This window comes from Oryza glaberrima, chromosome 10 (genome assembly GCF_000147395.1).
Source record: "Oryza glaberrima chromosome 10, OglaRS2, whole genome shotgun sequence".
In the NCBI taxonomy this organism is placed as follows: Eukaryota; Viridiplantae; Streptophyta; class Magnoliopsida; order Poales; family Poaceae; genus Oryza; species Oryza glaberrima.
In genome coordinates, this window is record NC_068335.1 from 18,891,661 (window position 1) to 18,918,688 (window position 27,028).

Consider the following 27,028-nt stretch of genomic DNA (forward strand, 5'->3'; position numbering starts at 1 on the left):
TAGCTTCAACTCAAGCACTATAAAATGGACAGGTTTGATTTGATGCTAAAATTGCATTAGGTAAGGCTGTATTTAGTTCACGTCAAAATTGGAAGTTTGGTTGAAATTGGAACGATGTGATGAAAAAGTTGGAAGTTTGTGTGTGTAGGAAAGTTTTGATGTGATGGAAAAGTTGAAAGTTTGAAGAAAAACTTTGAAACTAAACACGGCCTAAGTCGAAACAATAGATGTGTGTCCTAGAATTTTGGCTCTGTACTTCCTCCGTTTCACAATATAAGTCATTCTAGCATTTTCCACATTCATATTGATGTTAATGAATCTAGTCATATGTATATCTATTGATGTTAATGAATCTAGTCATATATCTATATCTATGACTAGATTTATTAATATCAATATGAATGTAGGAAATGCTAGAATGACTTACATTGTGAAACGGAGGGAGTAGTATTTTTGATTGAGTGTTTAATTTACTGCCTCATAAAAAAAAATAAACTTTATTTCATTGGAGTTCAGTAGAGTAGCAACTAGCAAATCAAAGTAAGCCCATGGAACTTCGGCTGTCGCCGACAGCATCTAATCTGTTGCACGAGCACGCAACAGCAGGAATGCAGGATGTGTTCACCGGTCTCGCAACAGGAGAGGATGTTGTGTTCCTGAATCCTGATGGACTCCCTGTGAAAAGAAAACCAAGCAGGAGCAGAGACAGCTCCGGATGCGTTGGCCTCACCTAAACCATGTTTTTGTTTGCAGGTTAATTACTTCGGTGCCCGGAGGCGGAGGCAGCTGCAACGCAACAGAAGGCGCTTGCATTTGCATGTGTGGTACTGTGGTGTCATGTGTCAATTCAGAGAGCAGTGGGGTTGGTGATCGAGGAGTGCACACGCTGAACATTTTGTTGGTTCTCTGCAGTCTGCATCTATTCTAATCTCGGATGGATCATGTGGTTGGTGATCGACATGATAAAAATTAGAGTAAATTGTGCTCGCGGTACATGAATTTGCTTGGTAGGTGCAAATAGGTATAACAACTTGTAAATTGCTCGTTTTTTACAATAACTTGTCTAGTTTGTGCGAACCTAGTACAAAACAACACACACATACAAAATTGATCTAATGTGTAGTACATGCTAGCAGTTGTTTGTAGTTGTGCAGACACAAGCACACTAGCTTAATTTTGAACATATCAGTCAACAACAATAATTACTATATTACAATCTCTTGTAGGCTGCTTGCACTACTAGAGGACGGATTTTATTTTTCAAAACAAAACAATTACTAGCGCGTAAAGGTGTTAGCAAGATGCACCGCATTAGATCAATTTTACTTGTGTGGATTATTTTGACCCATGTTCGCATAACCTAGTCAAGTTATTGTACTAAAATGAGTAATTTACAAGTTGTTGTACCTATTTGCACCCACATCATAAGTTTATGTATGATGAGTGCAATTTACTCTAAAAATTATTATTATTACCTGACAAATGAAGAGCCAAATGAATAAATGATTCACAAGAAAACGCTTTACCCTGTATTGAAGTGATTGCATTTGAACACAGGAGTGCAATTTCAAAGTAGAACACAACATAGGAAAACAAGGAAAACACCGACATTATGATGAGTTTATATTAGTAACAGGTGAGAATGGTGAAGAAAGGGAATTCTTGAAAATCACTGTTGGCGGTGGCTAAAGAACCTGAACACCAGCTGACGGATCAAAACTGGAATATGACAAAAACAGAGCATCACATTGTCGCACGCTCGCAGACAAGGAAAAACAGATGCATGTGTTAGAGGGTTGGCTGTGATCTAAGTGGCAAGGCGACAGCTGCATCTTCGTAGATAAAGAAATTATCAGTTCAGTGCATGTTTCGTCCAGTGAAGATTGAACTAATGTCGCGAACTTTTGATTGACTGAAACTTATTGACTGTCGGGATCTCACCCCGCGTATCTACAATCTAGGTGGAACAAATCCACGCATGTATACAACAAAATGGGCCATGTGAGGGAAAAACAGCGAAAAACAGAAAAGCCTCATCAGAAGAAGAAAAACTATGAGAAGAGAGCTATGGGGCTCAAAATTGTTCGGGATCAGCGGCAGATCAAATTTGATGAATATCTTGTGGTATCAACAGTGCAGCGTAATCATCTACCATGACCTGCCAACAGAAAGAGAGTCAAGGACTTTATGTAGGAATGCACAAATCCGCATACCTAGCGTTGCGACATGGTATGTCAAAGGGATGTCAGATTATTCTCTACCTTGTATTTCTGACCATGAAATGTGTATTCTACAAGTAACAGCTTTGGATCACCAGGGCAAGGATCGTAGAAGCCCATTATTCCAGACTTCTTGATCCCCTCATGAAGCTGCAAGTGGTGGAAATTTGTTGTCAGGCAACCATATTTCGATCAAACGTATAAACCTAATTAACTTTGGAGGAATGTATTGAGCTACTACAATGAACAAACAATCTGCAAAGGTAAAATAGAGTTAAACATAGCCTAGTATTGGGAATATATAACAGGTAATCCCTGTCTATTTGCAAGTTAAAGCCCGCAGGTACCATATTATATTGTTGATTTTCCAGTGGAATTACTAGCCAGAAAAGGAAGGATAGATAGGATGCAAAAAATAAACTACATATTATAGCATTTGTTTACCATCAGCTTTGTATTAACAGATAAACTTATATGTGATTGGCACATACCTTTAGCTGGCCTGCCTCAGAGACGAGGAAGTTCAGTGGGATGGTCACGTCTAATACTTGTGAAGCCACATCATCATTCAACTCATTTGATTCGCTGCTCTCTTTAACTTTTTTGCGATTCCCATACAGAGCTTTTGTAATCACCAAGCCATCATCCTCCAGCTGTCTATTCTTCTTACGATTTGAGACAGGTTCTAGTAATTTTTGTGCTTTTTTCGCTGCGCGTCTGGCTTCAGTTAGCTATACAAGAAGGAACCCTAAGCACTTGATAACCTTATTTATGTATAGAATTTGTTTAAATAAAATTTAACAAAGAAAATAACATGGGCATGCAGTTAAGAGACACATTGCAGTTGCAGATTGCAGAGGAGCTATGATAAAGAGAAGCCACAAGATAGTTTGTCCTCTTCTTTCAAAAAAAAAAAAGATAGATGTTCCATCATGGAAAAAATGGAAGGTCTAATACATGTATTCCCTCCGTCAAAACATAGCTACCTTCGGCATTCAATTTTTGTCTCAAAATATAGCTACTTCTCCAACTACCACTCATCTCAATCAATCACAACCATCCCCTATTCAATTCCACTTACTTCCTTAATCTCCGCCGCAAAACTACATTTTCAAATATAGTAGATATATTTTGAGATGGAAGGAGTATCTATCTGTATAGATTTAACTGAACTGGCATGTGATAACCAAAGTTGGGTGACTAATTCCAAAATAAAACTATGTGAAGGTTCCAGCTAGTAAACTTCCAGTCCGCCCTTTGCACTGGTGTACATAAGCTGTCTAATACAAGTAAGAATACAAATGACACAAACAACCTTGGTTTACCTGTGAAGACAAACTTTCCATTTTTTCAAGTTCCTTCTGCTTTTCCCGCTTAAGATAGTATGGCTTTACAAAATACGTCTGTGAATCAATAAAAAGGCACAATTTGCATTTAGTGAACTGATGATGCAGCAAAGGTAACAAATGTGAGATAATGCTAGGAGTTGCAAATATCACATTCCAGTCAGGAAAATCCTCTCAACAAAAAAAAAATCAGGGGTAAGAATGAACATAGGATAGGACTGATTGATAACCTCAAGTAGAAAATATAGTGTTGAAGGAATAGCAAAAACGCTGGTAGCAAATAATGCATTGAAATCAGTTGAAAGCAAAACCTGCACAATTATTTAATAAGTCAGTGAAACCTAAGAAAAGAAATTATACATGGAATCATATGTTATTGAAGGGGTAAAATTATCAACAACAGTGAAAAATAAAATAGATTTGTATCACGGTGATGCTTTTATCCTGTACCTGCATTATAATATTTGATAAACAAAAAATATTAGAACCAGATAGGACTCAGGAGTAGAACAGATACTTACTGGGATAACTAATTTTTGACCAGCACGATGCAACTCGAATCTCCAAGAGACCCCCTACATTAGATACATGGAGGAATTTCAGAGTACAAAATGGACAGGAAGATAAAAGTTGCCAAAACGTATCAAGCAACAAATACATGAGATTCCAAGGTTAATACATAAAACCCATCAATGCTAGAACAAGCCATCTTTGATGTTGTATCCTTATATGTAGTGGATAGCAGATCATAAGCCATAAACTACTGTTGAAGACCATACCATTAGTTTGGATGATGAAAACATCCCTAAGGCTGCGTTCGGGAGGAGGGGTTCCCAACCCCTCCTCCCCGGCACGCAAAACGAAGCACGCGTTATTACATAATTAATTAAGTATTAGCTAATTTTTTTTCAAAAAAATGGATTAATTTGATTTTTTTTTAAGCAACTTTCATATAGAATTTTTTTGCAAAAAACGCACCGTTTAGCAGTTTGAAAAGCGTGCGCGCGGAAAACGAGGGAGATGGGTTGGGAACTTGGAGATAAGAACAGAGCCTAAGAGGTTATATACTCCAAAGTGCATTGCAGAGCTATTATAAACACTGCAGAGGATGCTTTCTGTCTTTCTCACAATCATTCATACTAGAAGCATGTGTATGAATAAGAACAATAAAGATTCATTAATTATTTATTTACAACAATACATTATCAATAATTCCATATACATGTTTCAAACTCATTGCAGAGTAATAGCAATAGATTAAAATGTTTATTTCCGTTGTGGATAAATAGAAGTGTGCATGAGTTACTTGCACTGTTATCCATGAATAAATATCATAGGCATAAATGCAGCAATTAAGTTTATTAATTTGCTTTGACTCAGGAGATAAAGTGAATTAGCCTTTTTTTGCGAGGAGAATTAGCCTATATTTATTGTGATCATCAATAAGGAACCAATGTTTAGTCATGTTTTAACCCCCCGAGGGATACCTTCGGAAAGGACAAAAGCGGGAGCGGACCTAAATAGAATAGGAAGTTGGGTTCTTTTGTTCACTTTCCCAACTCATCTCTCTCGTTTTCCGCACGACGCTTTTCAAAATGCTAAACGGTGTGTTTTTTGCAAAAAAAAATTATATATGAAAGTTGCCTTAAAAAATCATATTAATCCATTTTTCAAAAAGAAAACTAATACTTAATTAATCATGCGTTAATGTATACATCGTTTTGCGTCCCGGAGAAGAGGGGTTCCCAACCCCTCCTCCCGAACACAGCCTATACAACACTGTTTATCCAAAATCAAACTGTCTTAAAAAAAATACTCCCTCCATCCCAAAATATAACTTCTAGCCTTTGAATTTGTCCCAAAATATAACAACTTATCCATCGACATTCTCTTCTCAACCAATCACAACCCTCCACCATTCAATTTTCCCACCTACCTCCACTTCTCCTCCAATCACAATACTCTCCCATTTAATCATACCAACTTTCTTAATAACCGTGTCCAACTCTAAAAATACTTATATTCTGGGATGGAGGGAGTAGCATTAACACAAGGTATTTCAACAGAATCGATATGGTGATATGGTAGCAAAATACCAAGAGAATTTTCTCAGATATTGCAAGAGATTAGAGCAAAATCCCACCAAACACATGAGACCTAAGAAACAAGCACTTCACCTGGATTCCTATATTATAGATCATCCTTACAGTACTGAACTCAGATATCCGCCTTCCTCCTCCAATTTCAAAATCAAGGGCCGTGCTGCAAGAAATCAGTTCAAGAGAGAGGAATAGGGGTTACAAACTCATGTAATGGCTTTCAAAAAATGCAATACGGCCATACATAAGTGAAATCAAATAGTATACACCTTCCAACTCGACCAGCAACGCGACCATGAGACTTGGTGGAGAAATAACGGGTGTAATGAGCAGATGCACCAAAATAATTAGTACCAAGCTGGAAAGAAAAAGGCTAGGTTGTTAATACAAGTCCTCAAAAAGCAAGCATCGGATAGTTGCCTGATGTAAGAAAGTGACAATCTATAAAACAATTAGTTCTTGAAGGCATTACAGTCAAGGTATATATATTATAATCACTGTGAAGCCTGTTTTTCACAATTTATCAGAGATGTAACTTTCTCAATTTTCAAGGCCCTACAGTCCTACACAGAATAGGTGCTGTTAATTTAGTGATGAGATTGCTTGGAAAATTGAATGACCTTCCAGATATCTGTAAGTACTAATGAACCATATGGCAACCATGGGGAGCTGGTTACTTTAGCTGCTGATTGCTTAGAAACACTCCTATACTAACTACTGTGCTAGCTTCAGAAGTAAGAACACAGCGGCGAACTTATAATAGATGCTGTAACTACACCTCCTCGGAAGTGTCATGGATAAAAGTACACAGGGCACTGTTTTGAAAGAAAATAAAACCGTGAATTCTACAGAACGAAACAACATGAAGCTACGTGCTACTAAAAATGAATCCAACCAGGCAATGTATATGTTGCGAGGGCATAGAATGGCAAGTACTTCAAATTCCAAACAGATATGTCAACTCTTAGCTGATAACAGAGTTGTTTCAGAATTACCTTCACATCCCCTGCTGCAGAATTTTTTTCATCCTTCTTTTGCCATCCAACAGAAATACTTGAGTCTGTACCAAGGGCAAGCTGTATCTGGAGTTTGGGGGCAAAATCGAGTAACGGACACAGGAAAAGAAAATACCATCAGCTTACCAACACAAAATAAGTAGGTTTTGTATTTAACCTATGTTGTGAATAACAATGTGGCAAAATTCACATGTACATTACATAAAAATAGCATGTATCAATAACTAATGGAAGACGACTTAGGCTGAGTTCGGATGGGGGAGATGGGAACCTAACTCCTGCGCACGGAAAACGGAGCGGTCCATTAACACGTGATTAATTAAGTATTAGCTATTTTTTTTTCAAAAATGGATTAATTTGATTTTTTAAGCAACTTTCGTATAGAAACTTTTTGCAAAAAAACACACCGTTTAGCAGTTTGAAAAGCGTGCGCGCGGAAACCGAGGGAGAGGGGATGGGAAAAGGTGCATGCGAACACAACCTTAGTAGAGCATAAATCAGTGAGAGCAAACATAAAACTCATTTTGGATTTATGCCATTTGAAAAAGTCTTGTAACTTATCCAGAAAGAGATGTATAGTGTCTATAATATGCATCAAATGTAAAATGAACAGTTGACAAGTTGTTCTATACATGAATTAAACATGGAGCCAAAAGTCATGTTTGGAAAGATGGGGGTGGGGGGCACTAAAAGATGTGCTATTTTCCTAAAAACTATGCAACCTTAATTAGCAGGGAGCCTAGGAGGCTCTGCAAATATTGAAATTAAACAGGTATCAGTTTCATGGTTCCATGTAGGGTGGGAATAGAACTCGAGTAATTTTTTCAGCAACGGCGTTTGACATCACAGATTGTACACATATTATCCGTGCTCTTTTTATATGTTAATCTATCCATGTTACCATGTTTTTGAATTGCTAAGTTGCTAGCCTATTAGTTACTTAGTTGTGTATAGGAAATAAGCAGTGTATCAGAAAACTGAAAAGAGCATCAAGAATAAAGGGACATACATTCCCAACAATATTGTCAGATAGTTGGCGAGTCCAGGCATTTGATAGATTGATAGATCCATCTCTCAAAGAAAGAGCAAGTCCAGATGTTGCTGTCGAATGTGGTGAAATTTGACTGGAGTGCATAACGATCAAGGAATTATAATTTGCAATATGCAAGCAAGTAGCAATAGAAGTAAAACAAAATGGCATGTTCTTACCGAAATGTTTGTACGCTAATAAGGGAACGTAGTCCAGCTGTAGCCATAAACTCTACTGATGCCACAGAAGACAACTGGTGACGCAGCACAGCGCTTGCTGCACCAGTTCCATCTGTGCCATTGACAACCAAATTTCCACCAACAACAACAGTATTTTTCTTGGACACTGGCAACTGAACTTCACTGGACATTCCCATGCTGCCCATTTTCAAATCAAATAATTAAATAATGGAGCTACAGAAGAATATGGGAAGTATCAAGCTGAATTGAAATACAAAAGGGTACTTGATAAATATGTCTACAGGTTATAAATAAATTGGTAAACTGCCATCCTAGTTCATGGGAACAGTACAATATACTGATTTAGCCTTACTGAGAATTCTTAAAAAAAATGCATACATCAAAATCAGCTTATAATCCTTTCAGAACTAAAGCCAGAGCTTTGGGGAGCTTTTTCACAAGCAGGCAATTGCCGAAAAAAAAATGATGTTCAGCGATCAACGAAATTTGGCCAACATGATAGTCTGTAAATTGTACTTGCAAGCTGGAGGTAGTAACTCCAACCTAGGTGTTTCTAAGCACTCAGGATTGACATAAGATAAAAGGGTGGGAACTAGTAAAGCCGGAAAGGAAACAACAAGTGCAAATTTCTAAGGAAGCACTACTAATATTTTCACTAAAAAAACACTTCCATTTGCTGAATAACTGTTGCCATCACCAAAACATGCTGAAGAATGTGGAGCGGTACATAACAATACTGATAAGCATACAAATTAATAAATGAGCTCAGTGAGTACAGAATTACTAATTAGTTCGAGAGATATCAAACTAGGTGATTGCTTCTACTCTATGTGAACAGCTTCAATATTGCACGTGGCTGCAGAAAAAAAAAAGACACAAAATATAATGGAAAGCATTATGTACCCTCTCATGATTCCATAGCCATCTAAATACTGTGGCACGGAAAAATTAGCAATTATTGAGCCAGTGGGTCGAGCATGGGCTAAAAATTTCTCTTCTTCCTTGCGCCGCTTCAGCCGTTCCAACTGTTCTTTGATTTCCTCTGGTTTGTTTAGCTTGGGGCCAAGTTCCAGGCCAGAATTTAAACCTTCCATACCATAGATGTCATATATCTGCCTCTTGTTCTCATCTGATAGTATCTCATATGCATCACGTATTCGTTGGAAGTTTTCAGTTGCCACATCCTTCATCTAGACAAACACATATGAAAATGGAGGATACTAGTCAGTTCAGAAAAAAACTCATCAATGTAAAACAAAGGGTTATTCCTAGTTCAACAAAATATAGATTATACCAGAAGCAGGAATCTATCTTAGGACAAATTACTGTTTAAAATGGGGAGCCTGGAGAATCAAATGGTGCACTATAAACATCTGAATGCATCTGTGAAGCATGAAGAAGCTGAAGATTGGACTTAACGTCAAGATTACTCACTAGATTAATCTTAATAATCTTCATAAATCGGTTCACAAAAGTATAACGCTCTCTTTTAAATAAGGCTGGTACTTTAGTGTCACATCCCTCCCTAACTTTCATTCTGAACCAAAAAAAAACATCAGGGATTGTTCCATGGAACATGGTTGTAAATGAAGTAAATGAACATGTTTGCCGCTATTCAGATATGCAGCTTCTCTAAGCAAGAAATGCAGACGAATTTAGCATATTGGTATCTCTCCGATTCCCATGGCACTAGAGCAATGCCTACTACCAAACGTTAATCTCTTTGCAGACCATAATACTGGTGCAAATGATATATAGCCAGTTCAAACAGACCAGATATGTGTGCAATTTGGCACAAGCAGTAATTAGAAATTATCAGCATTTCCCATTATCATCTTATGTGTTTACTGATTCTCCTAATGATCTCCCATGAGCACTAAGTGGACCCTTAGTTATCATACATTGCCCAGATCTTCCCCTTGATCTCTACTCCGTCTCTCAATGCAAACTTGTGAAAAATTCACTGGAAACAAGTGCAGCAAGGTCAGTGTCGAGACCAATCAACTACCAATCCTAGCCGGGCACTACCCGATCAAACCGGTGAAAACTAACTACTCCAACCGAATCCCAATACAGCTCGCAACTACCTGACGAGTTAATCGATCGGCGTTTCATCAGTAAAATCCATCACGGAGCTAAGCGTGGCGCGCAACCCTAAGCCAGCCAGCACTTCGAGCCGATCGAATTGAAAGCTGCGACGTGGAGATGGGGCCATGGGGGGAGGAAGCGGAGCAGCGCCCTGTACCTGGGGGTCCTGGTACTTGTCGGGGTGGTAGATTTGCGCGTACTGGCGGTAAGCCCGGCGGATTTCCTCCCCGGAGGCGTCCGGCGAGAGGTGGAGCAGCGCGTAGAGCTCCCTCCCGTCCTCCGGCTCCGGCGTCGACTCCATCCCGCCGTGCGGCGGCGGCTTCCTCCCCCTCTCTGCTTTGCTCCGCGCGGCGATGCGGGTTTTTTCGGAAGCGAGGGTTTATGTGGATTTTTTTTAATATATTTTTTGTTCACTGCTCATCCTGATTTGGTCTTAATGATGTTCTTCTTCTACTTCCGCCGCAAGGCTCACGTTCCGTGTACTAAGAGCAAAGGCGTAAACGTATAACTACGTAGTCATGTGTAGAATACGTCTTCTTGGAGGACTTGCGTAATGATGCAGGCCGTACTGGGCCAATTTTTTTTATCTGTTTATTGGGCCGAAGGAAAGGAAAGAGCTGCGAAATGTTCGTTTGTGTTGGCGAGCTGATCGTGAAACGATTAGCGCATGATTAATTATTAAGTTGTCCCGCGCTTTACTGCGGGATATATGTTAGATAATAGAGAAATGATTTGGATTGAAATATTATTAAAATAATGATTTAGCATGTGTATGTTTAGTTTTAGAATGAAATAAATTATAGATATAATTACTGTATGCTTGTATGGAAAGGTTTGTGTGCTTATAATGAATTGATGTAGCATGCTTGTATGTAAATTTTAGGATTACTAATAAATATTATGCTTGTATATTAAATTTTAGGTGTTTAATGAGTATTAACTTTGTAAAAAGAAGATATTAGAAGCTAACAGATAGAATTTTTATTAAATCTTTTAAACAAATTATGCATACAAAGTTTTGCATGAAACATTGTTTAGCAGTTCACGAAAATAGATATTAGAAGCTAACAGATAGAATTTTTATTAAATCTTTTAAATAAATTATGCATACAAAGTTTTGCATGAAACATTGTTTAGCAGTTCGCGAAAATTAACGCCAGCCAAACAATCAAACGGGCCCAAGTCTCTTGTTAGTCTTGTACTCTTGTTCTGTACATGGTTGGGCCTATCAATACCGGGCTACCGGGCTTCCAAACAAGAACTATTTAGGCCTCGGCTTGGCCCAAACTTCTGAGAGGAAAGGACCACGACGAGACGACGAGGCCCGGGTGCAAAACTATCGGGCTTCCACGGGTAACTAGTACAGTAGGACTAGCATGTACTATGGTGTTACTGCACGGCATGCTGCTGCATGTGAGCGGTGAAAACGGGCGAGAGGAATTCACCGCCGGGGGGGGGGGGGGGTGGTCCCCACGCGTCCGGGCGCCGAGCCGAGCAGTGCCTGGCGACGGTGGCCCACGCACGTGACGTGCCCGCGCCCGCGCCGATCCGGGTGGTGGGGAAAGCGCGCGGTGGTGGGCGCGGCGCGGTGGGACACTCACTCACCAACGCTGTGTGCGCCGCTGTCACTGTCGCACCACGCCGCGCACCGCGCGCGCTCTCGTCACGGCGACGCGGGCGCGCGGCGCACGCGCTCCCCCCGCACGTTGCGCCCATGAGCGGCGGCGGCGGCTGCGCGGTGGTGGAGAATTTAATGGCGCTAACGGTTTCTTGTTGGGACTCGGCGATGGCAGGACGGTGTATTGTACAGTTGTCCAGCATTGCACATTTGCAGCTGAGCGTATGCTAGTCGTCGGCACGGCAGGTCATTTTAATGAAACTGTACAATAGTTTTTTTTTTTGACTCTGGTCAGGCTGGTGGTTAACTGTACTGTATAGACGAATGCCTCCCAACTCCAAGATTCTCATGTTTTTTATTTAAGAACAGAGATCCCCTTCAGATTAGTCGCTCGAGTCAACCGCTTAACCTCAAATATTCCACACCTGCAAAGCACAAAGCGCAAACACTGTCTTATCCAAATCCAAATCATCCAGCCTCCACCTCGCTACAAATTGGACGGGAGCACGCGCGCATCCCAATCCCCCATCCATCCGCTAACTTTTGCGGTTTCCGCCCCCACCACCATCACCACCTCCACCACCATCGCGCCCCTGTACATCAGCACCCCCGCCTCGCGCTGGCTCATCATCATCTTCTTCTTCTTCTCGCCCAGTGAGAGACACTGTGTCAGTCACTGAGTCACACTCACAGTGCCACTGATCCGCCATGAGCTAGCTCAAGCTGAGCTGCAGGAGGAGTGCAGATAAGAGAATCCGCCTTGCTTTCCTCGCCGCGCGCATTCTCGTCGTTTCCCAAGGAAGCTTCCTTTCTTTTCTTCTTCTCCGGTCAGTCGCAATGTGGCGGGCTCTCGCGGCGGCGGTGGCGGTGCTGGTGGTCGTGGCGGCGCGGCCGGCGGCGGCGACTGACCCCTACGCGTTCTTCGACTGGGACGTCGGCTACGTCACCGCGGCGCCGCTCGGCGTCAAGCAGCAGGCAAAGCTCGCCTCAATTATTCTCCTCGGTGTTCTTGGCTAGCTCTTCGTTCTCGTTGCAAGTAAATGTGTAATGTGCACTGACTATGGTTTGGTTGGTCGCCGGCAGGTGATAGGCATCAACGGCAAGTTCCCGGGACCAACCGTGAACATCAGCACCAACTGGAACGTCGTCGTCAACGTGCTCAACGACCTCGACGAGCCCCTCCTCATCACCTGGTACGTACGTTTATGTAATCCCGTCTTGCAGCAAGTGAATAATGTGTCTGTATATGGACGAACGTATGCAGGAATGGGATCCAGCACCGGAAGAACTGCTGGCAGGACGGGGTGCTGGGCACAAACTGCCCCATCCCGTCGGGCTGGAACTGGACGTACGAGTTCCAGGTGAAGGACCAGATCGGCAGCTTCTTCTACTTCCCTTCCACCGGCCTCCAGCGCGCCGCCGGCGGCTACGGCGGCGTCGTCGTCAACAACCGCGACGTCATCGCCGTCCCCTTCGGCCGCCCCGACGGCGACATCACCATCTTCATCGGCGACTGGTACAACAAGAACCACACGGTAATCAAATCAACACGAAATCAACCGCAATATGAAACATTTTGGACAGGTTTTTGATTTTGAGAAGGTGAAATTTTGGATGGAATTCGTTGCAGGATCTGAGGAAGATGCTGGACAGTGGCAAGGACCTCGGGATGCCGGACGGCGTGCTGATTAACGGCAAGGGCCCGTACAGGTACAACGACAGCCTTGTCCCGGCCGGCATCGAGTACGAGACCATCAATGTGGATCCGGGTAAAATAAAATTTTTGACGAAACTTTGGGTCCTCTTCTCTGTACTACGGCTAGTTTTTTACAGCGTCAATACGTAGTACGTACGTAGAGTCAGTGGGGTGGCATTTTGGCAGCTGGATGAGCAGGTTTCGTTGCTTTTATCATGCTGATCGAGCACTGTGTTTTCTTTGGATTGGAATCTTGTTTCATAGTCATAGCAGTAGTACTAGTAGGAGTAAGTTTTAGTTAGTTCCTTCGCTTTTTGTGATAGTAAATTTGGAATTTGATTGTAGGACAAAGTGTTGTGGAAGATAGTGCTTTAAGCCTTAAGGCACCCTGCTCTGCTTACTGAAGCTGTCCGCTAATGCTTAACTGACAAAAAGTTCATTCTCGTGAATTTTCACCAGTTTTGTCTGCTAGTAGTATCATGCAATGGTTTCAGTTAAACAGATCAACGATAGGAGTAAAAATGCCAAAAAAATTTTTACCGAAACTAGGATACAAAAGATGTGACAACAGAAGACAGAGTAGTCAATCCAACAGTACCAAAAATACAGACTTTCAGAGACCCTGTCCAATTTCATGAAACTTGAAACTGACGAATTGTTCACTGAATACTTTCACCCTCATGAAAAGGATATAATCTTGTTTGCTTCATCCACAAATTGATGCAACTACTCCATTCATTTTATATTATAAGTCGTTTGATTTTTTTATTAAAATTCTTTAGATTTAATTAAGTTTATAGAAAAAAAACTTAAAGAAGTTTAACTAACAAAAATATAATCAAACGATTTATAATATGAAACGGAGAAGGTTACTACCTACTTACAATGAGTCTATTATCTTTTGCGCGTGTGTCGGCGACGTCGGTGTGGGGACACAGGCAAGACGTACAGGATCCGAGTGCACAACGTGGGGACGTCGACGAGCCTCAACTTCAGGATCCAGGGGCACAACATGGTGCTGGTGGAGACGGAGGGCTCCTACACGACGCAGCAGAACTACACCAACCTGGACGTCCACGTCGGCCAGTCCTACTCCTTCCTCGTCACCACCGACCAGAACGCGAGCTCCGACTACTACGTCGTCGCCAGCGCGCGCATGGTGAACGACACCGTGTGGCGCCGCGTCGCCGGCGTCGCCGTCCTCCGCTACTCCAACTCCCGGGGGCGGGCCTCCGGCCCGCTCCCCGACCCTCCCCAGGACCAGTTCGACAAGTCCTTCTCCATGAACCAAGCTCGCTCCGTCAGGTACGAGTGAATTGCCCGACTTCGCTCATTAGCTTATAAGTTTCGAGTTAAACTTACTGTCTGGTTCAACTAAAAAGAAAAAAATGGCATTACTAGATTTCAGGAAATTAAAAATTCTAAGTCTAAAATTGTAGGAGTAGTAGTATACAATGTACAATTATACTTCTTTTTAGTACCATTTTGTTGCTTTATTATTATCTAAGTTTGAATATTTTCTTAACATAAATTCTGTAAACTTTATGAATTGTAAATTTATTTCATTTAATTTTATTTTTTTATGTTTGAATATGTTGTTCAACCTTTTACATAAGAAAAGGAAAGTAATAGTTGGATTGTCCTCAAAAGGGATGAAAAACTGAAAAATTTAATATATGACAATCTAGATACTTAAAAAAGAAGAAAAATTACTAGCCTCCATCGTTTTCTTTATCCAAAATCAACCGCTGCCGAAATTTAAATTTTAGAACTTCATTTAAAGTATTATCGTTTATTTCTCAGCATTGACATTTACGTCGCTAAAATACATTATAAAAATTTTATCTATAAATTATTTTTTTAAATACGTGGAATGATGTATTATTCGCATTAAGCTTTTGGGTTTTGGTTTTTTGCATTGGGCAGGTGGAACCTGAGTGCCGGAGCGGCGAGGCCGAACCCACAGGGATCGTTCAGGTACTCGTCGATCAACGTGACGCAGGCGTACCTGCTGCGGAGCACGGCGCCGGTGACGATCAACGGGCGGCGCCGCGCGACGCTGAACGGGCTGTCCTTCACACCGCCAGAGACGCCGCTGCGGCTCGCCGACGCGTACGGCGTCAGGGGCGTCTACTCGCTCGACTTCCCGGAGCGGCCGCTGCGCGGCGCCCCCCGGATGGGCCGCTCCATCATCAACGGCACCTACCGCGGCTTCATGGAGCTCATCTTCCAGAACAACGACACCAGGATGCAGAGCTACCACATGGACGGCTATGCCTTCTTCGTCGTCGGGTAAATACATACCCCTTTCGTCTCATAAAAAACAAACCTAGAATTAAATAATGTGACATATGAAATAAAAAATGAACTTAGAATTAAATAATGTGACATATGAAATGAATTTGGACTGACTCTTTGACCAGATTCGTTATATTAGGATATGTCGCGTCCAATTCTATGTTTATTTTTCTAGACGAAGGAAGTAGTAGCTAGCAATGGCACAAATTAGCTTGAAAGCTATGTACATCCGCCATGGCTGTTCTTGGAGATCTTTGTTAAGGTGGGTGAGCTTGAATTTCGATGCAGGATGGACTACGGCGAATGGACGGAGGATAGTAGGGGTACTTACAACAAGGGTGACGGTGTCGCCCGCAGCACTGTGCAGGTGAGCAAAATCGGTAGAGATCATCGTAAAAGTTGTCAATAATACCTTAAAATTGACACTAGAATAGATTATTCAACAGGTTATTATAGCGAATTATCTACTAATTTTGTTTTTGAAAACTAGGACTTCATTCCATTCTAAAAGCATAGAACATGGTTTATCCTACAGTTCATTGACCTGAAGAGCCGATTATCTACTTGATTGTAGAGAAAAGTTAAATATATTTTATGAATGAACTTAATAAATACTATTACAACAAGTAGTTTAAGCAATACAATAGGCAATTTTTTTTCGAAATCGTATTTTTCTTAGATATGTGAAGTAAATAATTCACTGTAACAATCCAATGAAATAGCTGAAAACAGAGTGTAAAAATAATCACGTTTTCTAATAACTTATCAAGTTGATCACCATCTGATTGCAAATAGCAATCGCACTATCTCTGTACACTGGCCAGTGTTCATAGTACTGGAGATTAACCACAATGGAGTTTAGATTTGATTGGATTGGACTGGACTGTATCTTCATGTGGTGCATTGCGATTGCGGGTGTGGCATATGATTTGGCAGGTGTACCCGGGAGCGTGGGCGGCGGTGCTGGTGTCCCTGGACAACGTGGGCGTCTGGAACGTGAGGTCGGAGAACCTGGACTCATGGTACCTGGGCCAGGAGGTCTACGTCAGGGTCGTCAACCCTGAGGACACCGGCAACAAGACCGAGATGGCCATCCCCGACAACGCCCTCTTCTGCGGCCAGCTTCACAAGTACCAGAAGTATGGAATTTTCCCAAACCCAAATTTCCTTCTTTTCAAAGAAAAAAGATCAAACTTTTGTCAGTATAGTCCAATGCACGAGATTTCTTATCTCTTTTTTTGTTTCCCGGCTCTTTCTTGTGTATATACTGCCCCATCCGTTTCATATTATAACTAGTTAATCATTTTCTTCAAGTTTTATTAAGTTTATAAAAAATATTACAGCATTTATAACATAAAACACACGCATTATCAAAATATATTTAATGTTACATCTAATGAAGCTAATTTGATGTTGTAGATGTTGTTAAATTTTTCTGTAAATTTTATCAAATATAAAATAGTTTGATTAAAGAAAAAAAATTAAAATGACATATAATATGAGGTAGTATCAAATTTCTCATGTGTTGGTTGGTTTGTTTCAGGCAGCAGACCCCTCACCACAAGATGGGGACGTCGGCGGCGGCGGCCGCCGTCGTGGGGAGCCGGGTGGCGGCGGCAGCGATGCTGCTCCTCGCCGGAGCAGTCATTATCTCGCCGTAGAGTGGCGACGTGTTTCTTCTGCAAGGAGGTGACTCCGTCGTGTAGGATTGTTTAGGATCAGGGTTCAGGATCGTAGCCTGTTTTCTCTGTTGATATGGGTTTGTCAGTGTGCCGCTTGATTGTGCTGCCCATTGTTCGTTTTCTTTTCATTTTTCTTTTTACCTCATTTTGGGTTCTTTTAGGGTGGGTAGAGATTGCTTCTTGATTCGATTCGTTCGTGCATTTGCATTTGTTCACCAGGATCAACTCTGGTTACTCCAATTCTTTTTGGTAGTGTAACTCTGTTTGATCGTCTGAAAAACTGTTAAAAAAAAAAGACAGCATCAGCTTTGTTCAGTGGAGAACGACAGGCAGTCAAACAAGAACGAACCTGCAGGTTCAGTTAAACACTCCAAACAAAGGCAAGACCTCGCAACATCATAATCACCCATTAACACTTTTGCAAACCACACACATTTATCACTACATCTGCACTCATTTGTCCCTGGCACAGAGATATAATTGCAGCACATGCAGGCCTTGAAGAAATCTGTGGGGGTCCAATTCGATCCAAGACCTGAAATTGTAACCTGCAAGCAGATTCAGTGTTGTTCATCTTTTCATATTTACCGCGTCGCTTTTCTCTGTACTCTTGAGTGCGCCATGGTGGCACCTTTTTATCCATCCTTGTGCACAGCATCACATGGATGCTGGCATGCTGCCTCCGCAGCAATTTGACTGGAGCAGGGCATGATTTTGACGGTAGATAGATAGCCCCAGCAAGCGTGCAGGAGGCAGCAGGAGGAGGAGGAGGATGCTGGACCAGGGCTGACGGCTAGCCGACAGAGCAACCGTGGCACAGGCTGGCTGCCTTCAGTGAACGCCCTCATATGAAATTCTGCAGCATACTATGCAGTATGGACTATGGTGCATTACTACGTGAGATGTTTTGGGTTTTTTTCCATTATCTGGTTGATAACTTTGGGCAGCGTTTGGCTAATGGGACGGGGAAATCATTTCCCACCCATCAAAAACATCTTTAAATCCTAACCATTCATTCTTCTTCTTCCATTTAATCCTAACCCTTCATTCATTTCCCAATCCCAATCCCATCCTCCATTTTCCATTATCCAAACACACCCCAAGGTTACGGATGATGGAAGAGCGTTTGGAGCGCGGGAATTTTGTAGGAATTTCATTTTCTTGTTGGTTTACCAAAATTTGAATTTCAAAACCTATTTTTAGAGTTGATTTTAAGGGGTTCTTTATTGTAATTTATTTTTAGAATTTGCTTTTAAATCGCTGATAATATAGATATAAAAGTTTTACTCGTAAATTATTTTTGGTCGCTTCTTCATTGCTGCACGGGTTATTAGCCGTAGTGAGAACAACGACAAGCTCTGCAAGAACGAAACGCAGAACGTAGGGCGTGTTTTATTGTTTACGTGTAAAAATTTTAAAGTATACGAACATATATTTAAAGTATTAAACGTAGACTAATAACAAAACAAATTACATATTCCGTCTATTAACTGCGAGATGAATTTATTAAGCCTAATTAATCCGTCATTAACAAATGTTTATTGTAGCATCATATTGTTAAATCATGATATAATTAGGCTTAAAAGATTCATCTCGCAATTTTACATGCAAACTGTGCAATTGGTTTTTTTCATCTACATTTAATGTTCTATGCATATGTTCAAACATTTGATGTGACCTTTTTAGCCAAATTTTTTTGGAATCTAAATAACAATCTCATGGCAAAATTTTTTTGATGCTCGTCTGAACATTCAGATCAACTGTCAGTTCACTCGGTTTTCATGGCACAATCGTTACATTAGCAAAGTTTGCTGTAGATGATATGTGTAAATGCATTCAGAGTAGCAAAGTTTGCTGAATCTTGGATGAGATGGAAGGCTGACGACCTGAGAGCTGAAACCTTATTACCTCATCAGCCAATTAACTAGCTGTGCTGCAGTTCAGCAGCAGCTCATGTGAACAGGCAGCAATCATTCAGTTCAGTTAAAGACTTATTAAAGGTGAGCTAGCAGAATTCGCAATTCCATTGTCCTTTGACGACATTTTGGGCTTTTTGCTGGATATACTCTCTCCATATATAAGTAGTCGCATGGACTGATGAACTTTTTGGAATTCAGACTTCTGAATCGCTCAATCGAGTCCATGCAGTCTACTGAATTTCTGATACGTTCAGTAGTTCATCAGCCCATTATACTTTGGGGATGATAAAGCCCAAATACACTTCCCTTCAGCCGTATTTGCTGTCTCGGTTTCAAAAAAAGAAAGAAAGAAAAAGCCCAAATACTCCTAACATGTAGCAGTAAGTGCCCAATTTAGGCCTGGCACCTCATGGACTGAACTAGTAGAGGGAGCAAGCATGAGATCAAGTAGCATAACAAACTCACAATCAGGCCGATCAACCAGGCCCATTGGCCAGAGATCTAACTGAAAATTGCAGAAACTGCAGGATTCTTACCTTTGGAATTCATGAAATTCAGAGGAAGTTCTGCAGAACACAGCGTCATTTTCCATCTTCCAAACTGTTATGTATCATATGCCAGTTTTTCAGAACTTTGAAAACTGGCATATGCTTCGTTAAAAGAAGGGCATAATTTTGAGAACTTCTGATGCCTATTGATACATTTTCATTTCGTAAAATCTCCATATTCATACGTCAATTCAACTCTGGATCAATCTCCAAGTTAACTTAAACTAATCATAGGATAAGAAAGATGTGATTGTTCATTAATCTAATGCGTCAATTCAACTCTGGGTCATCTGCCGGCCTCTGAATCTAGACACTCTGTTGAGCTAACGGCAAATTCTCCGTTTCCATTTTCTTTCTTCATGTGCACCGATTTTTTTACAAGAAAACACACTCTGCTGTTTCTGCAGGCCTGCCTTTAAAGAAGATGTCCCAAGTCAAAGGGTTAGGTTCTATCCAGTCTCCCATTACAATAGCTTGTCTCTGCATCTTTAATTATGGCTGTCACTAAGATTACTAAACTAAACAATCTGATAAAGTAATCCACCAAGTACTTGAAAGTCTCATGCACTGATGCACACAGTTACACCCAGACACACACCAAAAAAAAAAAGTACAACTCCCTCTATCACATATAAACTTCATTTCTAGCAATTCTCAGACAAATTAGTATGGAGAAATTACTACTATGATACATCTCATTAATATTCTTGACTGTATTTAAATGTGTATGTCTTAGCCTGATTGGTTGTAACATCTAGAAATGAAGTTTTTTGTGAGACAAGTTTTAAACGCTAGAAATGAAGTCTGTGTGAGACAGAGGGAGTAAAATATTATCAGTGCACATCTGAATATCTGATGTACTATTATATATATTACTAACTAACAATGATTGATTTCACAGGTGTGAAGTAGTGTGATGCCAACCACTACCCCCTTGCATAATGCCCTTTGGTGCTCTCTCAACTTCTGCAAATGGGACAGCAGTACATTGGAGCAACTGGGCTGCAGGGATCTGGAAAGGGAGAGACAGATGTGGATTATCACTCTATTCTACTCCCCATTTGTGCAGGCCATGCCAAGAGAATCTTCACTGCTGCTTGAGAAAGATGCAACACCCTATTCTACTGTCATCTTCCACACATCAAAATCTCTAGCATCCCCCTTGATGGAAAAGGAAGAGAATAGAATCAGATAGATGTCTTTTTCTCCTTGTTAAGCCATGCTACAATGTTTTTTTTTTTCGGTGTGCAGTGACCAGGATTGGAGATAATGTATAGGCATGAGACAAAATGACAATAGACATTTCAGAGATGACCTGCTACTGACCTAAATAACTAACTTTTATTCCCTTGAAATAAAAATCTTTATGCTCTATTAAAAGAAATTTCTTTTACATGTTAGGACCGGTGTTTATCAGTTACCACGGTAACCAGGCTTACTGTCAGTGCGATAATGGAAAGGCCCAATATATCGACCATGTTAAAAAAAAAAAAGTAAAATTCGGTTTTCCTCAGTGACCGCCCACTTACCGGGCAAAACCGTCCGTAAGGAAAACTTCTTCAATGGAAATGTAATGAAACAAACTGTGGTCAAGTTTTTTTTGGTGAAATTATGAATAGCATTTCAGCAAATTCACATCTGAATACAAGTAGACACTCAAGATGAAAACAAAGCTAGTGTGATTGTCACTTCAGACTAGAGTGGTCACATTTTCTAGTCTCAACAACCATAATATGTCGCTCTCATCGGCTAACAACCTAAAAGGCCAAGAACTCTCCCATTGCCCGTGACAGTTGAATTTACACGGGACAGCACACAAGGAAACAAAGCCATCCCCTTCTAACCAAGCAATCAAGCAAAATCAAACGGAAATTGATTAATAATGGCAAGCTTGCCGGTGGTAAGGTGTTGACAAAACTGTGGTCTGGTAGAGGATGACATGTGGGGCCAGCTTAGCTTTGGCAAGGCTAGCTAGCTACCTTTTGGGGGAGCTGCGTAGTGGGCCCTGGTCACAGGCACTGCTGCTGCTTCTACAGCTCACTGCAACGCGGCAAACACACGTGCCACAAATCGCATGGTTTATAGAGTTAAATGTGAGAATTAACTACGGTTTTGGATCTGTCTCTCTCATGAAAATGAGTAGGAACTACCACTAAACTTGTCAAGAAAAAAAAGTTGTCTATGCATTTTGAAAATGTTTTGAAACAAATAGTTGGCCAGTTAAACATTTAGTCTCAAAAAGGGTATTGAAAGTTAAAGTTGCAAACTTAAAACATCCCAAAGCTTAGCCACGAACAGCTGCTGGATTACTCCATTGATCTCTCTCTTGAGAGTTGAGACTCGCTGAAGGTTCTCTAGGACTCCTTTTGTACCGAGAACATAATATAGAAATCAGAACCCTCCTTCCAAAGGGAAACATTGTACATTAAATAGAAGGAAAATCAAAGAGCAATTTTACGGTTCTTGAGAAGATACCATGAGGTACTATTTTTTCTATTGTAAATTTGGTACCTCTTAGTACCTAGGTACTATGAGGTACCATGAGGTACCAAATTTTACATTAAATTTTTGATACCTCATGGTACCTCCTCAAGGACCGTAGAATTGCTCAAAATCAAATCACAAAGCTCGCAAATTGAGTATAATTCAACTGGTTAAATTATTTGTAAAGGAACGTGTGCTTACCCGAGTTCAAGTTAAGACTTGACATGGGCTCAAATTTACGGCTAATTGTTTTTAGTGATAGATAACGTACCCATCAACTGACTTCGTCAATACCAAGACATATTGTATTCTTTCAATGATAGGTGATAATGAGGCTGACTTTCAATGATAGACGACGTACTTATCGATAACGAGATGTTTATGGTGACTTTCATCAATTTCAAGATATGCCAACCTAGCCTTTTGTTTATACTCATAGACATAAGGTGTATGTGTGTGCGTTATAGAGATGAGCTTGCTTGCATTTGTCCTATGTTTCTAAGTGCATGTTCGTTTTGGAGGAAAAACAAAGGATTTGGAGTCCTAAGGACTAATTGCTATGAGTGTCATTCTGGTTATAGGACTGAAGTACATGAAAACCAAAGGAAAATTTCTTTTCCTACAAGTTGTATAGAGGAAACATAATAATTTTTCCATTCGCTCAAATCTCATAGGAAAAATTCATATGGATTAATATGTGCAAACATTCCTATTCCTTCACTTTTCCTATTCCTATGGATTTAAATTCCTCCAAACCGAATAAACCCTCAAAAAAACAGTGGAGAATCATGTCTAGAAATTAAGAAACAGTTTTTACACATCCAAGGTTGACGAGAATTTCCACATGAAACGGGGAATTTTGATGTGTTTCGTGCATTAGGACCCGTTTTAACATTCAGCTCCAAATTTGTGTCATTTACAAAAACTAGCATGGTGGCCCGCGCAGATTGCACAGCTAACATCATTATATTTTCTCTCATATCCCATATAATAGCATATATGTTTTCTCATTATATTATTCAAATATATTAAAATTTTATATTTAAACATAATTTTAAATTTTGCAATAACTTTACAAAACTACTAATATGTCATATTCATATTGTATTTTATATACGTATTAGTTATTAATTATTTTTAATATCATATATTCCTATATGGACTCTAGACTCGTCTTTTAATATTTCTTTTTTTTAATTCCGAATTTTTTGTAAATTGTATTTCTTTATAGACTCTATGCTCTTCTTCCAATATTATTTATGTTTATTTCTGAATTTTTATTATTTCTAATTGTATTTCTATGTGGACTCTAAACTCATCTTTCAATATTCTTTAATTTTTAATTTCGAATTTCAGTTACTTCTAAATTGTATTCCTATATTGACTTTAAACTCTTCTTCCCATGTTTTTCTTATTTTCAAATTTTATTTATTTATAAATTGTATATTTATACGGACTCTAAACTCTACTTTTAATAAAATTTAATTTTATTATGTTTATTTCAAATTTTAGTTAGTTTTAAATTCCTATATAGATTTTAAACTCTACTTCTAATATTCCTTATTTTTAAATTCCGAATTTCTATTTTTTTTCTTAATTTTATTTCTATATGGACTCTATACTCTACTTCTAATATTCCTTATTTTTTAATTCCGAATTTCTATTTTTTTTCTTAATTGTATTTCTATATGGACTATATACTCTACTTCTAATATTCCTTATTTTTAATTCCGAATTTCATTTATTTCCTAATCTCTGTCTTTTCTTTTTCTCCGATTAATGTGGGAATTTCTAGGCCATGAGAGCAAACATGGAGACTCCTTTTTCTATTCCTTTAATAAAATAATAGATAATATACATAGAAATATTTCTTACAAAAATCAAATAAATGTTTATAATAATTAATAATACTCGATTAACCGTAGCTAAACGACCTATCTCGTTTCACGTGCCACGAAAACTAAACCTCTATCTTCAACGATAGAACACAGCGAATCTTTTACACTTCAGTTATTTTTTCATGCACCGAGACTTAACAAAAGACTTTGAAGTGAGCGTAGCTTAACTAGTTTGGTTCCTTATAGTGTAACTGGTTCAAATTCTATATTTGATACGGGTGCTCGTATTTACGGCTAATTATTTTTTCAGTGGTAGACGACGTATCCCTCGACAGCGAGACGCCTGTGGTGATTTCGTCGATCAGTACTGTTTCTCGAAAAGAAAAAAAAAGCTTAACATAGACTATAACTGTCATCCTCTCTTGAAATTAAATACTCCTACACAAATTTACAGGTAGACTAGTAACAAAATCAAAACAATCACGAGATTAGAAGCATCTTTTGTAGTAGTAGTAACAGACACCTACCCCTGAATCCCAGTAATTCCAATTCCAATTCATCTCTTCTCCCCCTCCCCTCCCCTCCCCTCTCTTCCCTTCCCCTCTCTTCTCGACGGAGACACGCACTCACTCTCTCTCTCGCGTCAGATCCCCTCTCCTCTCTCGCCATCTCCACCTCCTCCATTCCACCTCCACTACCGCTTCCTCCCCCCCACGATTCGCCGGAATTCGAGCTCGGCGCGGCGGCGGCTGCGGCGGCGGCGGGGTTTGTTGTGGGGGGCGAGCGGATCGGCGCAGCCATGCTTCAGAAGTTCGCGCTCGCGTTCAAGACCAAGACGATCGAGTTCTTCGCGGAGGAGGAGGAGGACGAGGATGCTGATGGCGGTGTCTCCGCGGCGGCGGCGGCGGCGGCGGTAGGGGTGGGGGAAGGTGGCGTGCTGGCTGGTCAGCGGGTGGTGGTGCTCAAGCCCGACACGGTTCAGAGCCCTAACCCTAGCGGGGGGGTGGGGGTGGGGGTGGTGGTGGGTGAGGCGGCTGCGGTGGAGGCGGCGCTCGCGACCGCGTCGTCGTTCCAGGCGGCGTACCTCCACCTGCAGGCGGCCCACGCGCCGTTCCTCCCGGATGCCGCGGCGGCCGCCGACGCCGCCGCGGTGTCGCACCTGCGGAGGCTGTCGGAGGTGAAGCGGCTCGCGCGGGATCCCGGCGTCGGCGGCGGCGCGCTCACGGCGCACCTCGAGGCCCAGGTGCGCGAGAACCAGGCGCTGCTGCGGTCGTTCGACGCCGTGGTGAACCGCCTCCAGGCCGCGCTCGACGGCAAGGACGCCGCGGCGGCCTCCCTGCGGAGGGACCACGCCGAGCTCGCCGACGGCAACGCGCGGCTCGGGGCGAGGCTCGACCGCGCACTCGCGCCGCCTCCAGGCGCCGGCGGCGACGACGCCCTCGGCGCCATGCTCTCCGCCGGCGTCTTCGACTCCGTCCTCCGCGACGCGCTCCGCGTCGCCCACCGCTTCACCCGCTCGCTCGCCGATCTCCTCCGATGCGCCGGGTGGGATCTTGCTGCCGCGGCGGCGGCGGTCTACCCCGGTGTAGCCTACTCCAGGCCTGGTCACTGCCGCTACGCGCTCCTCTCCCGGGTTTGCCTATCCATGTTTGATGGCTTCGATTCATACCAATTTGGTGGTTCAACTGATGCCACCACACTGGAAGGAATAGATCTCGCAATCCGAAGGAATGAGTCACTGCAGCAATTCATCGAGCACTCAGATGCAGACCCAATGGAGCTTATCAATTCAAGCCCAGACTGCGAATTCGCCCAATTCTGTGACCGGAAGTACAAGCAGCTCATTCATCCTGGCATTGAGTCCTCACTGTTTGGGAATTCTGATTGTGGCAAATTGCCAGTGTTGGGCGCGGCCGGACCACTCTACGAGCTGTTCGTTGCAATGGCAAGCTCAATATGGACACTTCATAGGTTGGCTTGGGCGTATGATCCGGCAGTCGGCATATTCCAGATTGGCCAGGGAGCAGAGTACTCGGTGGTTTACATGGAGAACATTGTGCGTTCAAAAGGATTTTCAGGAAGCAAGGAGCTCGGAAAGATGATGCGACCGAAGGTCGGTTTCACGGTGGTGCCGGGATTTCGGCTCGGTGGGACGGTGATCCAGTGTAGGGTGTACCTAGATTGTGGCAAGAGGGAAGGAATTATAGGTGAATGAAATAATATAGTCAAAAAAGAAACTGTACATTTGGAAAACAAAAGGAGGTTTGTGTAAAGGCGATCAAGAACAGTGCCAAAATAACCTTCGGAGAGTCACAGTTGCTGCTCGATGAGTAGTACAGAAATAGCTACTTATCTTTCATTTTAGTTTTGGTTTGGGTAAAAGCAGGTTATTCGTGATTTGTAGTGTTGTACAAAGGCCATCAGATTCTGAGAGCTGTGTTCTAACATTGTCAAAGAGCTATTTATCTAATTATTTGTAATTTATTTCTCTGTAGTTCTATAAAAAAAAGGTATATTTATGATTGTGTGCCCCTGTGAATAATTTGCTTCCTTCAGTATAAGATCAGATGCTGCACTTTGTCATCTGTTGTGGAAATGCAAACTTGCCATTGTACCCTGTTTGTTCATTTGTAACTAGGGTTGTTCCCTGTTTGTTCAAGTAGAATGGTTCAGAACAACAGTTCAAGTTTCCTTTCACTGATCGATGTTTCTTATTCTGAGGACATGCTTAATGTTTGTCTGAATTCTGAAATGATTGGGATTCAGTATTCGATTCCGAATTCAGTCAGGTGGCACACACACTTTCTGTCTTGAGGAAAATGCCCAACGTCTCCAAAAACTTGTGTGTTGTGTGGCAGCATCCAGGTTTCATGTCAGTCAGGTGACTTTCTGTCTATGGGACAGTATCATTTCTGTCTATGGGACAGTATCTTTTTCGTTCTCTCCT

At 41.4% G+C, this 27,028-nt stretch overlaps 3 protein-coding genes across 3 annotated transcripts; 2 read left to right on the top strand and 1 right to left on the bottom strand.

Moving 5' to 3' along the window:
* Nucleotides 1-1,883: 1,883 nt before the first annotated feature.
* LOC127753232 (chaperone protein dnaJ 13) lies at nucleotides 1,884-10,407 on the bottom strand. Its single transcript, XM_052278704.1, has 13 exons — nucleotides 10,156-10,407; nucleotides 8,814-9,100; nucleotides 7,890-8,087; nucleotides 7,690-7,804; nucleotides 6,660-6,746; nucleotides 5,934-6,022; nucleotides 5,743-5,827; nucleotides 4,087-4,140; nucleotides 3,796-3,876; nucleotides 3,545-3,622; nucleotides 2,711-2,950; nucleotides 2,262-2,369; nucleotides 1,884-2,158 (listed from the first exon to the last, which is right to left on the bottom strand). Exons 1-13 carry the CDS (start codon nucleotides 10,297-10,299, stop codon nucleotides 2,102-2,104), a joined length of 1,623 nt encoding a protein of 540 aa, XP_052134664.1. The 5' UTR covers nucleotides 10,300-10,407; the 3' UTR covers nucleotides 1,884-2,101.
* A 1,676-nt stretch (nucleotides 10,408-12,083) lies between these two features.
* On the top strand, nucleotides 12,084-17,594 carry LOC127752784 (monocopper oxidase-like protein SKU5). The gene is made up of 9 exons (XM_052278193.1): nucleotides 12,084-12,591; nucleotides 12,700-12,809; nucleotides 12,881-13,151; nucleotides 13,247-13,385; nucleotides 14,251-14,617; nucleotides 15,239-15,604; nucleotides 15,899-15,977; nucleotides 16,547-16,749; nucleotides 17,154-17,594. Exons 1-9 carry the CDS (start codon nucleotides 12,454-12,456, stop codon nucleotides 17,269-17,271), a joined length of 1,791 nt encoding a protein of 596 aa, XP_052134153.1. The 5' UTR covers nucleotides 12,084-12,453; the 3' UTR covers nucleotides 17,272-17,594.
* A 7,022-nt stretch (nucleotides 17,595-24,616) lies between these two features.
* On the top strand, nucleotides 24,617-26,561 carry LOC127785732 (protein GRAVITROPIC IN THE LIGHT 1). The gene has a single exon (XM_052313132.1). The coding sequence runs from the start codon at nucleotides 24,881-24,883 to the stop codon at nucleotides 26,294-26,296; it is 1,416 nt and encodes a 471-aa protein (XP_052169092.1). The 5' UTR covers nucleotides 24,617-24,880; the 3' UTR covers nucleotides 26,297-26,561.
* The last annotated feature ends 467 nt before the right edge of the window (nucleotides 26,562-27,028 follow it).